At 42.0% G+C, this 12,844-nt stretch overlaps 1 protein-coding gene across 6 annotated transcripts in view; it reads right to left on the minus strand.

Moving 5' to 3' along the window:
* ADAMTS9 (ADAM metallopeptidase with thrombospondin type 1 motif 9) overlaps nucleotides 1–12,844 on the minus strand; it is a 171,761-nt gene that overhangs the window by 84,282 nt on the left and 74,635 nt on the right. For 5 of the 6 annotated variants that reach the window (XM_060109127.1, XM_060109131.1, XM_060109129.1 and 2 more), the window contains exons 22-26: nucleotides 11,785–11,949; nucleotides 7,772–7,891; nucleotides 5,078–5,182; nucleotides 4,778–4,945; nucleotides 2,766–3,035 (exon numbers count right to left, since the gene is read on the minus strand). In XM_060109127.1, coding sequence (XP_059965110.1) covers nucleotides 2,766–3,035; nucleotides 4,778–4,945; nucleotides 5,078–5,182; nucleotides 7,772–7,891; nucleotides 11,785–11,949 — 828 coding nt within the window. The remainder of the gene's footprint in view (nucleotides 1–2,765; nucleotides 3,036–4,777; nucleotides 4,946–5,077; nucleotides 5,183–7,771; nucleotides 7,892–11,784; nucleotides 11,950–12,844) is intronic. The other variant, XM_060109130.1, reaches the window with a different exon arrangement.

Consider the following 12,844-nt stretch of genomic DNA (forward strand, 5'->3'; position numbering starts at 1 on the left):
AGAATGGCCACTAGGGAAGCAAGAGATGATGGACATCTGGTATTTTTATCTGCCTACTATACTTCCCCTTAACACCTGGCAGCCCAATTTTCCTTTAAGGAATCACTGCTCCACCAATGGATGTCACCTTAGTGGGACTGTGTTTTAAGATGCTCTACATTTCCCTGATCAAGGAGTAAGAGGAACGGGCTGCCAATCAGACTTTCCTGGGAATTTGAATACTGAGCAGAGCAACTCAAGGGTCGTTCAGAGTTGAAAAGGGTTCATTAAGACAGAAACTCCTTATAGAAATTATACTGGGGCTTCCCTGGTGGTGCAGTGGTTGAGAGTCCACCTGCCGATGCAGGGGACACAGGTTCGTGCCCCAGTCCGGGAGGATCCCACATGCCGCGGAGCGGCTGGGCCCGTGAACCATGGCCACTGAGCCTGCACGTCTGGAGCCTGTGCTCCGCAACGGGAGAGGCCCACGTACCACACACACACACACACACACACACACACACACACACACACACAAAATTATACTGTAGATACTGTTACATCTAGAGATCAGAGATTGGCATTTGGCCTGGGGGCCAAATCTGGCCTGCAAGCTGTTTTTATGACTAAAGTGTTATGGGAACACAGCCATTTCCATGTGTTTACATAGTGTCTATGCCTGCTTTTGTGCTAAGACAGCAGAGCTGGTTAGCTGCAACAGAGACTGCATGGTCCACACAGCTGAAAATATTTATTACCTGGCCCTTTGCAGAAAAAATTTGCCAACCCCTAGCTAGATCCCTGAAGATGTTCTGGTCCCAGTCTCTACTGGGGCTAAATGAACAGTATTGTTTGTTTTGCTTTCCCTTGAAGGAATCAGTTCCTTTTCTTTTGCTTGCAACCAGAGACCCCTAGTTGGTAACACACCAAAAAACTTACAGAAGGTTCAGGTTTACGCAAAAACATACTGTAAAATGAGGTTCTGATTCCAGAAACTACTGAAAACGTTAGAGTCCCATTCTCTAGTGTTCATGATTCTTTGCTGCCTTTCCTGCTGTGGCAGGCAGGAAGAACCATGCATCCCGAACCACACAGAGGTGTATACACATGCCACACTCTCCTGGGAGTAAGTCAGGCACGTCAGCCTAGAGCTGAAAAATCACATTGTCCACCTTCAGCCTCACTTAACTTAGAAAAAAAAAAATCCCCAAACAAAAAACAGGCACAATGAGAAGAATGGTATTGCCCACTGCTGCAAAAAGGTTACCTAATCCTCCCTAATTGGGAACTCTGCCCAAGGGCAGAATCATTCAATCTTAAAGGAATGCATTATCCACAAATGTAGTCCTAAATAAGAATAGCTTTCAGTGCCTTTTTTTTTTTTTAAGTTCTAGTGTTATCATTAGAACACACATGTTTGAGTTGTGAATTTTTTCCACTGGAAAAATCATGGGACACTCAGTGATGACCTCTCTTGATCGCCCTTTAATTTCTCAGAACCCAAATTTCTTCTAACCCAGGCAAAGGAAGCCTCAAAGTGGGAAGTAAGGGAGGAGAATGAGGTGGTGAAGGTCCCAGGCAGATGTTCTGCTTACAACCAACAGGTGCAGTGTGTGAAAACACTCAGTGGCTATCTGCATTCACAGGAAAGTAAACCTAATTTATTGAAACATAACCATGGTGGGAAACTGACAGGTTCCTTCTAATGCTTTTTAGTCCAGAAATAATTAAACACAATTAGCAGTACTAGAAGGAAATGAATAGTAAACAATTAAAAAGAAGACTTCATGAGTGATTAATAAACACCAAACTCCCCATACCTCCCCAGGGTCTCTTGCTACCTTACCCCTCCTGAAGTTCCTTTAGATGTGTCCAGTATTCCACAATAAAATTATTTTTTGGAAAATTATTCAATAAAAATTCTGAAACTTTCGAGAGCATATTTTTCCCTTGAATGCTGGCTAAATATTATTTGTCAAGGTCTTCCTAATTTGAAGGACAAAGATAACAATAACAATAAAAATAATCGTCGACATTTATTAAATTTTCACGATGGTGGGCAGAGTGTACAACACTATATTTGCATTGTTGTATTTAATGCTTACGACAACCCAAGAAAGTTGGAGTTACTGTTAACTTTGTTTTACAGATGAGGAAACAGGCTCCAAGAGGAGAGGGGACCTGCCAAAGATACCAAAATCTGATAGTGCAAGTCCTTGGATCAAACAGAGGCATCTTTCCTTAAAGCTTGTGCTGATAACCATTCAGTTACGGAATTTTCCCTCTAAGCACAGATTTTACCCAGCCTCGTCCTTCTCTCCTAATCCAAGACAATGATCTACTATTACAGATGGCATAGCAATTGTGCCATTTCAAGACTACACTCATCTGGAAAATAGCAAGAAGGAAAATGACTTTCATTAAAAACTCCCTTTCAGAAAAGTTCTTTTGCCCTTTTAATTTTCCTTCAGGTAGGAGCTGCCTGCCACCTCCAGGATCAATCATCACAGCTTCACATTACCTTCCAGGAAGCTGCCTGATCAAATCATCCAGCAGTGACACCCCCTCCCCTCCACCCAGTTAAGGTAGCTTAGAAGGTGCGGGCAGACTGTCTCAAGTGACACCGCTTCCGGGACTGCAATTAACCTCAACAAATGAAAATGCACAGTGTCAATCCCTTCTGACATAAATATGCTCCAGAGGTGTTTCTAGTTTGTTTCCCTCCAAGCACTACATCAAATGAAAGAGAAGAAAGCAAATTCGCAAAGGCTTCAGGGAATACTCACTGCTCCCCAGGGGCCGGTCCTCCACTGGTTTCCTCCGAGCACGTGGGTGCGGCTAGGGCTGACGCTCCTGGGGCGATAACCCTCGTTTTGGAAAGGGTGCTGAGCGAGGCCACCGTCTGGGGTCCGCTGAGGGCATGGTGACATGGAACAGTCCTGGTCGGTTTCTGGGATATAATCCAGGTCACACTCGATTTGATCGATCACGTGGTCGCTGTAGTTGACACAGACCACTTGCCGGGTGGTCCTCCCTTGCCCACACGTCACGGAGCACTATATTGGACGTTCAGAAAGAGAAAGGGTGGTTCAGCCAGTCGCTCAGGCCCAAAACCCTGGCATCTCCCTGTCTCTTTTCTTCCCACCTCATGGTCATTTTCATGGAGAAGCCCTGTCGGCCCAGTACGCAAGATACATCCCCATCAGCCACTTCCCACCATCTCTGCCATCACCTCCCTAGTCCAGGCCACCGCCTTCCCTTGCCAGGACTATTGCAGTAGCCTTTCAGCTGGGCTCCTGCTTGTAATCTTGACGTCTTCCTCCCAACCCAAGTCTGTTATCCACATATCATAAAACACGACCCTTGCAAACAATAGTCAGATCATGTCATTCACCTAGTGACTTCCCAATTCACTGTGAATAATGTCCACAGTCCTTACCTTGACCTAGTAGGCCCTTCATGATGTGGCCACTGGCTACCTTTTTGACACATCTCTTACCACTCTCCACACTGCACTCCAGCCCCATGGGCCTTATGGATGCTTTTTGAGCAGGCCAAGAACACCCCCGTCTCAGAGTTTTTGCAGCTGCTCTACTTTCTGCTGTACAACACGGATATCCATGTGGTTCACTGCTTCACTCCATGCAAGCCCTGCTCAATGCAATGTGAGGCTTTTCTGACCACCTTGTCTAAAAGCACATCACCTCTTTCTCTCTGCCATTACTGTGTTTGACCTTTTTTCTGGTATGTATCAGTATCTGGTGCTATATCATATATTTATATCTTTATTGCTCACTGACTGGAATCGCCATTGGAATGATCTTCATAAAGGCAAGGACTTTCTTATTTGTCAGGCATTGCTCTTCCTAAATACCTGGTAGACAGGTAGACAGATGGATCTGATAGATGTACGTGTGTATGTTTGAGAACTCAGGGCGTGAGAGTGAGATTATCTACCATTTACTGAGCACCTTCTTTGTTCTAAGCATTTAACAGACAGAAGCTCAAATAATCCTTACAACAGCCTTATAAGGTAGATATTCTTTTTGGCCTCTTTTAAGAGCAGAAGAAACTCAAGTTCAAGGACTAACACCAGACTGCTCAAGGTCATGCAGCCAGTTAATGTCAATGTCTGGATTTTTACACATCTCTGAATCCACCTCTCAAATTTCATATATGTATTATGGTATTTATTGAGATATTCATCTCCATTCTCTTCACCTGTCCTAAGCTCTGTATTTCCTGGACTTGGGAGCTTTTGCAAGACAGAAAGCAGGAGTTACCCGAACACAAAGGTTTTTCTACTTTTATAAAAGTCCACAGGTGGTTCCTGGTGTGCACAGGAGGCTGGGTCCCCAGCATTGCCTGAGGGTTCCTACTTCTCCCTCTCAGCAGGGAAGCCAGAGGCACAGGACTTGAAGGGACCATGGGATGCAGGAGGCACCCAGATGCAAGTTGAGGCCCTCCCCTTACTCCCCCCACTTCTCCCTGCTACTTCTGGTACTCCACAAGCCTACTACATTCTAATGTGACTTGGCTCAGTTAAGACTGCATTTTCCAACCAGCCCAACAGGATGTGGGCTTAAGGGGTTGTAAGTTGATTTACACATTTTTAAAAAATGTGCATTTCTTGCACATCTGGCTAAGATTCATACCAGCTGCACATATGCGGAGACGAATATCTCACAACCAAGTCCAATTCTAAAACAGTGCCCGTTGACCTTGGGGACCCACGACTAGTCATCCTCCTTACAGCTCCCCCAGTCCTCTCCCAATTCCAAAGAATTCACTTGCTTACCGGGTTCCAGTCCAGAGCCTTCCACCGCCCACAGGGGGTCACAGAACATTCCTCCTTTGCCACTGGTCTAGGGAGGGTTGCACAGGCACTCTCGTCAGCCACAGAGCCATCGTCGTCCCGACAGCTGACATATCTCATCCGGGTACCTTTTCCACAAGTGGCTGAGCACTGGGTGTTGGAATAAAACAATGCAGAAATGTTATCTGAAACAGTCACTCACTGGGTAGAAACCTACTTTCTCAAGTCATGTCAGAGAACGTCTGCCTTCCCTCCCACCCTCTCTACTTCTTCCGTTCTTACTGGCGTCCAAGACCCAAATCGCCACTGGGTCCTTGGAGCACTGTGTGTGCTTCTCCTTGCTTCCGGGGCAGCGGGGGGAGGGTGACAAGATGGTAATTCACAGTCCTAGACGCAGATGGGAAGAAAAAGCCAAAGTTACCTTTCAGTCATGGCGTATACAAATATAAGGACTAAGAATTCTAAGGTATCAGACTTCTGGGTGATTTGGGGCAAGTCACGTGACATCTCTCGGCCCCAACTACAAATTCAACTGTGAAATGGGATATAATCTGAGTCCCTTTGTGGGTGCCTTAATACAAAACCACATTTATTTACATATTGTAAAATGACACACAATTTAGGAAAGAGCAGCATACCCTTTAAAAATGATTGTTAATTTTTGAAAACATTCTGCAGGCCAATTTCTGTTCCTACATTTCAATTCACTTCCTAATCAGATTTTGCTAACCATGAACTTGCTTTCCGAGTGTACCCGCAGAGAGCTCCTGAGGCCCCGAAGAAGGTCAACTCTAGATACAAGAGGTGCGTTCAATATCACAAAGCCTAGAATTTATATCACACCCTTCAATCACTCAGAGGCAATTCCTATGATGGATTGAGGTTATCCATGCGTAGGTAATATTCCCAGATTTCCAAATGGGAAATCGGAAGTACACACCTGTTCACAATCATTCTCAGCCTCAGTGGTTATCAAATGTTCTTGGATTAAATACATACCCATTAAATGCCCAGGATGCCCTGAGCACAGTGCAAAGTGCTGGAGGCTCAGTGCTGAAGTGACTTTAGGAAGTTTAGCAACTGAGCAGGAAATTCTGTTACTTGGTTCAGACCTTGCCTATTCCTCTGCCTGGGGTCCAAAGAATGGCACAGGGAACTTGTCGCACAGTGAAAAATTTATTCACATGCTGCAGCTGCAGGAGCTGCCCTATAGTCAGTCCATGGATATTACTGAATAACTTAGAAACGTATGTTGTGAATCTCTAAGGGAGTCGCTAAGACCTTACTTTCTCCGTGTTTAGATGTCGCAGCTAATTCCCAGGCAATTATCATGCAGTGGGTTGGAACATTTCAATAAAAAAAATAAAGATGACACAAGTCACAAGCAGTGTTTGGTTAACTGATCAGCAATGACAGCACGAACAACACTGCCATATTCATTTCCTTCTTTGAGACTCTGCATCCATCAACAACACACGTTGCCAAGTAGTAGACTGAGGGCACTCAGAGCCGAGGCAGTAGAGTGGCCAGATGGGGCCTCAGAGCATAACTTCTGGGTGTAGTCTGGGTTCAAATCCTGTCTTCTGCAATTAGCAAAGCTGATCTGCAAAGCCAAGTCTTCTCTTAACATATTCTCCTTACACAAATGATGCCAAAATCAAGGTCCACATGGAATAGCGTGCTGGTGAATGATTACCAACTAGCTCTCTCGAGAAACAAGGCGTGCTTATGCGTGTGTACAGATATGTATGTGTATATACATACACACATATTACATGCACCTATGCATGTATATATATGCTTGTTTATTATAAGTTTTTCTGATATAAAGAATGAGTAGCATAAAATTTACATATAACAATAAAATATACAATTCTTTATTTTAAATTTCTTAGAGCCAATTGTTTCTCACAGAATACTTTCGTTGTTTTTGCTGAACTCCTGAATCTGTGGCTGAACGATGGTTGTCGTTGCTGGACAAGTGTAGTTCTGACACGAATGTCAGTTGATATTTTGTTTACATTTAAGAGTATCATGAAAGAGAAACAATGAGGATGTATGTCAGAACTTCACTCACTCACCCAATGACACGAACAATTTCTTTGCTGAACCAGAAAATAATTTTCAAATACTAGAAAAATATTTCCTTATTTTTTTATGCTACTTACAACATAACAACTACAGACACAAGACTTTTAAAAGTTTAGTCTGCATTATTAACATTTGTTCCCTCACTTTTTTGAGTCTAAGCAATCAATACAACAATCAGTTAAACTCTGAATTACAGCATCTACTGATTTCTGTGGTGTAAGTACTCTCACCATGGCCAATTTCAAGCTACCAACTTGATATCAATGAACACAGAGTTAAAAAGGGATGTGCAGCAGCTCACCACTGTACAGTATTTCCACCATGAAAATACATACAAATGTAATGTAAATCAGAGTAAACTACAGAAAAATAATTAGAAAGGGAAAAGTGAGTATTTCTCAACTTAATTTTTAATATCATCTATTTATTTATAGGTTTTTTACTTTCAATTTTTAATAATGGCTGAATTTAACAACCAGCTTGCAAAATTTCTGAAAATTTACCAACCATCGCTTGTGAGCTAGAACAAGCCAGCTCCAGCACATGCAGCCTGAACATATGATACTATTTGCCAAACCCTACATTGAAATCATTAAAAAAATCTAAGTTCAAGAAAACCAGCCCAAAGAGTCAACCTTTGTCACCCAATAAGAATCAGAATCAAGCCTACATACAATTCCAATAAGCAGAGAAGAACAAAACTGGTACATCAAAATATTAGATCCAGAATGTATCAAATAAGTAAATCTAGAACAATTTAGTTAGTCTACTGTTTCCTCTACCTACATACTTAACTATGAAAGGACTTCAGTTTTGACTGAGCTCCTGGGAAGTTTTGGCATCAGTGCCCAAAGCCAATAACTGATTTTGACAAAGGAAATTTACCTGGGTATCAGTTGGTCTAGTTGCTGCATTGCAGTCATTGTCATCCACCACTGACATGTATGTCCCAATGATGCATTTCACTGCTCTTAGCTGGTATCCCTGTCCACAAGTGACACTGCACTGGGGGAAAGAAATAAAACAGAAAGTATATACAATCTAGCCAATGTTCTCTTTCCCTAACTTTACCTATAACATTCTACAAGAGAAAAAATATTTCCATCATAGTGGGCCAGAGGGCTGGTACTCAAAGATATTAGGTAAAAGCAGGTAATCCTACTCTGTACAAATTATACTGAACGATTATCAAGATATTACATGGAATTATTTCTGCCTCCCATTGGAATTATGTTTGTAGGAGTTCAGTTCCTTGACTGTGAACCCCTGGAAGCAGGGGAGTACATTTCAATCATTTTTACATCTTTCACACTCTACCTAGCAGAATGCTGTGGCTAAAATAGGTACTTTATATAGTTATTTGACTTCTGGAAAATTTTCCTAAAGCAATTTTCAGAGTTCACATGAATATTTTTGTATAAGAATGGTCTTTGCAATATTATTTATAAAAGGCAAAATATTAGAAACCACTTAACTAGGCAAGAACCAAAAGTCAATTAAATGCACCATGGCAAACAGATCATAAGGAAAATGTAGCCACTAAGCCTAATTGTTAGATTTAAAAAGCATCTAAAAAACAATAAGTAGAGGGAGTGACGTCATGGAAATGGCAGTTCAGGAAGCTCCAAGAGTTGATCCCTCCACTGAAGCAACTATGAAGCTGGCAAAAAATGGCAGAATCTTTTTTTTTTTTTTAAACTCTGGAAGCTAATCAAACACTTAAAGCAACTCGGTAGGTGCTTACTGCCAAATTTCAGTAGGAAAGTGTTGAGACATTTTTGCTTATTGCCCCCCTGCCATATTACACGTTCCTCTCAAATGCACATGGAACATTCTCCAGTACAGACCATATATTAGGCCACAAAACAAGTCTCAATAAATTTTAAAACCCTGAAATCCCACAAAGTTATCATCTCTGGCCACAATGGAGTAAAGTTAGAAAGAAATAACAGGAGGAAAACTGAAAGATTCACACATATGTGCAAATAAAACAACAGAGTCTTAAATAACCAGTGGATCAAAGAGGAAATCACAAAGGAAATTAAAAAGTACTTTCAGATGAATGTAATCAAAAATAAAACATAAAATTTATGTTTTAATAAATATAAAGATGCAGCAAAAGCAGTGCTCAGAGGGAAATTTGTCTGTAAACACATATATTATTTTAAAAAAAAGATCTCAAATCAATAACCTAACCTTACACCTTAAGGAACTAGAAAAAGAACAAAGTAAACTCAAAGCTAGCAGAAGGAAAAAAAAAGACTAGAATAGAAAAACAACAGAATCAACAAAACTAGAAGTTGGTTCTTTAAAAGATCAACAAAATTTATAAATCTTTGCCTAGACTGACTAAAAAGAGAGAAGACACAAACAACTAAAATCAGAAATGAAAGCAAGAGCACTGCTGCTGACTCTACAGCAATAAAAAAGGATAATGAAAGTATGGTGAACAATTATATGCCAACATGTTACACAATCTAGATGAAACACACACTAATTATCCAGAAACACAAAAATCACAAAACCTGACTTAAAAATAAACAGAAAGGCCTTCCCTGGTGGCACAGTGGTTGAGAGTCCGCCTGCCAATGCAGGGCACACGGGTTCGTGCCCCGGTCCGGGAAGATCCCACATGCCGCGGAGCAGCTGGGTCCGTGAGCCATGGCCGCTGGGCCTGCGCTCCGCAAAGGGAGAGGCCACAACAGTGAGAGGCCCGCGTACCGCAAAAAAAACAAAACAAAACAAAAAAACCCCAGAAAATTTGAACAGACCTATAAGAAGTAAAAAGATTGACTCAGTAATCAATGACCTCTTAATAAAGAAAAGTCCAGGACCAGATGGCTTCACTGGTGAATTCTACCAAACATTTATAGAAGAATTAAGTACTATTCACTATAGCTAAAAGGTGCAAACAACCCAAATGTCTGTAGAGGGATAAATGGATAAACAAAGTATGGTATATCCATACATGGAATATTATGCAGCCATAAAAAAGAATGAGGTACATATGTGTGCTACAACATGGATGAACCTTAAAAACATCATGCTATGTGAAAGAAGCTGGAGACACAAATAGTCATGTATTGTATGATTCCATTCATATGAAATACTTAGAATAAGTAAATCCATGGAGGTAGAAAGCAGATTGTTGGCTGCAGGGGTGAAGGGGAAATGGGGAGTAACTGCTTAATGAGTATTTTGGGGTGACAAAAATGTTTTGGAACTAGATAGAGGTGGTGGTTGTACAACATTCTGAATGTACTAAATGCCACTGATTTGTTCACTTTAAAATGGTTAATTTTGTTTCGTGAATTTTACTCCAATTAACAAAAAATTGATGAAATACAATCCTATTCTTAGTTTTTATTTTTATTTTTATTTTTTTTTTATTTTTTTTGCGGTACGCGGGCCTTTCACCGTTGTGGCCTCTCTCTTTGCGGAGCACAGGCTCCGGACGCGCAGGCTCAGCGGCCATGGCTCACGGGCCTAGCCACTCTGCGGCATGTGGGACCTTCCCGGACCGGGGCACGAACCCGTGTCCCCTGCATCGGCAGGCGGACTCTCAACCACTGCACCACCAGGGAAGTCCTATTCTTAGTTTTTAAAACATAAGGAGATAATCATAAATGTATTAACTCTGCAGTGTAGAGCTAGGAGTGTGGTTTTCTTCTTTTTGCTAAATTACTTTTTGCAAAACTTCTCTTATGAACATGCATTATTCTTCAATATTTTAAGAAACAGTCTGTAGCCCTGAATTACATGTTCAGTCAAAGGAAGGACAAATTTCTGGCTAGGACTGACCTGGTATAAACACACATTAAAAAATAGGCCTTTTAGTTCTAAAAGATGTTATATTCAAATCTTAACAGTGGCCCTGAGCTGTGCTCTCCTCCTGTTATTATTTACAAGAGCTAGCAGATATAGACAAAAAAGGAGGCAAGATCTGGGGCATGAGGGGACTTCCCCTGTTTAATAAGTGTGATCAAACATGATCAACCATTCTGACTAAGGATGCTGTATAATGGAGAGGAAGAGTGCCAATGTAAACGGTAGAAATTGTAAGGGTGTAGTAATAAAGCTGCTCTCATTTACTGCACGTATGTTGGAAATGAAGACGTAAGCTAGGGAAGAGGCTGTGGCTGGACAGGGTGGAGGGAGAGTCGTTCTTAAAGAGATTACACAAGTGACAGCAAGCAGCTGCTTTGCTTCTCTTGGGAACGTGGAGTGCTACTTAAATAGTACCAGGAACGCTTTTGCTTCTATATTAGGAAAGACTTAATTCCAAGAGTAGTGGTTTCTTAAATGCAAGCCCAAGGGAGACTTTCACTCTCTCCTTTAAGAACAGTTTAAATGACTGGGAAACCTACACTGGGGGCTTGGAAAAGATTCCTTCAAAGAGAGGTGATTCCTGTAACCTTTGATCTAATTAATTCTGTTTGAAAAGTCTGAATAATTTATGAGAGGTGAATGTAGGAATCAGGACACTGGGAGCCAAAACATCCCTTCCAAATCCCAGTCCAGACCCTCCTGCCAAAGACACTGGCGCTGGATCACATTCTGTAACAGACCCACAGCTGCACGCTAGTAGATAACATCAGCCAGGCACGAGATCTGTTGTGAATTTGTTCAAATTCGTGTGTGCTCAAGCTACAGTTTTAACCCAAGGGCGAAGACACGCACGTGGGTCTGGAAAAGGAATAATCAGCTCCAGGAGGCCAAGCGGCAACCCTCAGAAGTGGGGCAAAATGGTTGCAGAGTTTCCATCACTTGGCGCCACGGAGGTGCAGTGTGTGCCACATGCCATAGTGGTTAAATCCCGGCCGCTGGAATGTCCCTCTGCAGGCCCACTCCAGATAAGAAGGAAAGAATGTAGTTAAGAACTTTATCATTCAAAATACCTGTCCCCAGGGACCTGCCTGCCAGGATGCACATTCTGGCTGCTGACAGGTCTGCATGGAGGCTGGCTTGGTCTCAGAGTCACAGATTCTATCGTTTAATCGATCTTCGCCAAACTGACACCAGACCTGGCGGTGCTTATGCCCTTTTCCGCAGGTGACCAAGCACTGTAATAAAAGGTACAGCCAGTCAGGGTCATTTCTGAACAATGTACTGTGGTTCCCGGGGATTAGTCATTGATTAACAGGACCAGGTGTGCTCTTTTCCCACAGCAATTCCTCTCAGACGTTGCAATTTGTAAATACATCACGGTTCATGCTTTTCACGCATTCACTCATTCGTTCATTCATTCTGTATTTATCCAGGCTCTGGGCCAGTTTCAAGCACAGAATAAACTTAACCCAGCATTCATGGTTTGGTAGCATAAGAGTTAAGGGTGGGGAATTTACGAGTCAGACTAACCTAGTTTTTAATCCTAATACTGGTTTTTAATCAGCTATGGATACTAAGTGATCTCCCTGTACTTCAATTTTCTCATCTGTACAATGGGGAATACAATAATGCCTACTGCCAGGAACGGTGAAAACTAAATAAGAAGAATCCAAGTGAAGTACTTAGCACATGCTCATTCAATGAGTCTTAAATATAATCTAAATAAATAAATAAATAAATAAATAAAATCGGGCTTCCCTGGTGGCGCAGTGGTTGAGAGTCCGCCTGCCGATGCAGGGGACACGGGTTCATGCCCCGGTCCGGGAAGATCCCACATGCCGTGGAGAGGCTGGGCCCATGAGCCATGGTCACTGAGCCTGCACGTCCGGAGCCTGTGCTCCACAACGGGAGAGGCCACAACAGTGAGAGGCCCGCGTACCGCAAAAAAAAAAAAAAAAAAAAAAAAAAAAGAGAGAGAAAACTATAATGATCCCCAAATCTCACTACCTACCTAGGGATAATTATTATTAAAATTTTTCTGTTTTCTTCCCAGTCTTTTTAGCTATGGAATGTTGGATCATACTGAATATATACTTTGATATCTCCCACTTCCATTTCCTTAAGTATTTT

Source organism: Mesoplodon densirostris, chromosome 10 (genome assembly GCF_025265405.1).
Source record: "Mesoplodon densirostris isolate mMesDen1 chromosome 10, mMesDen1 primary haplotype, whole genome shotgun sequence".
In the NCBI taxonomy this organism is placed as follows: domain Eukaryota; kingdom Metazoa; phylum Chordata; class Mammalia; order Artiodactyla; family Ziphiidae; genus Mesoplodon; species Mesoplodon densirostris.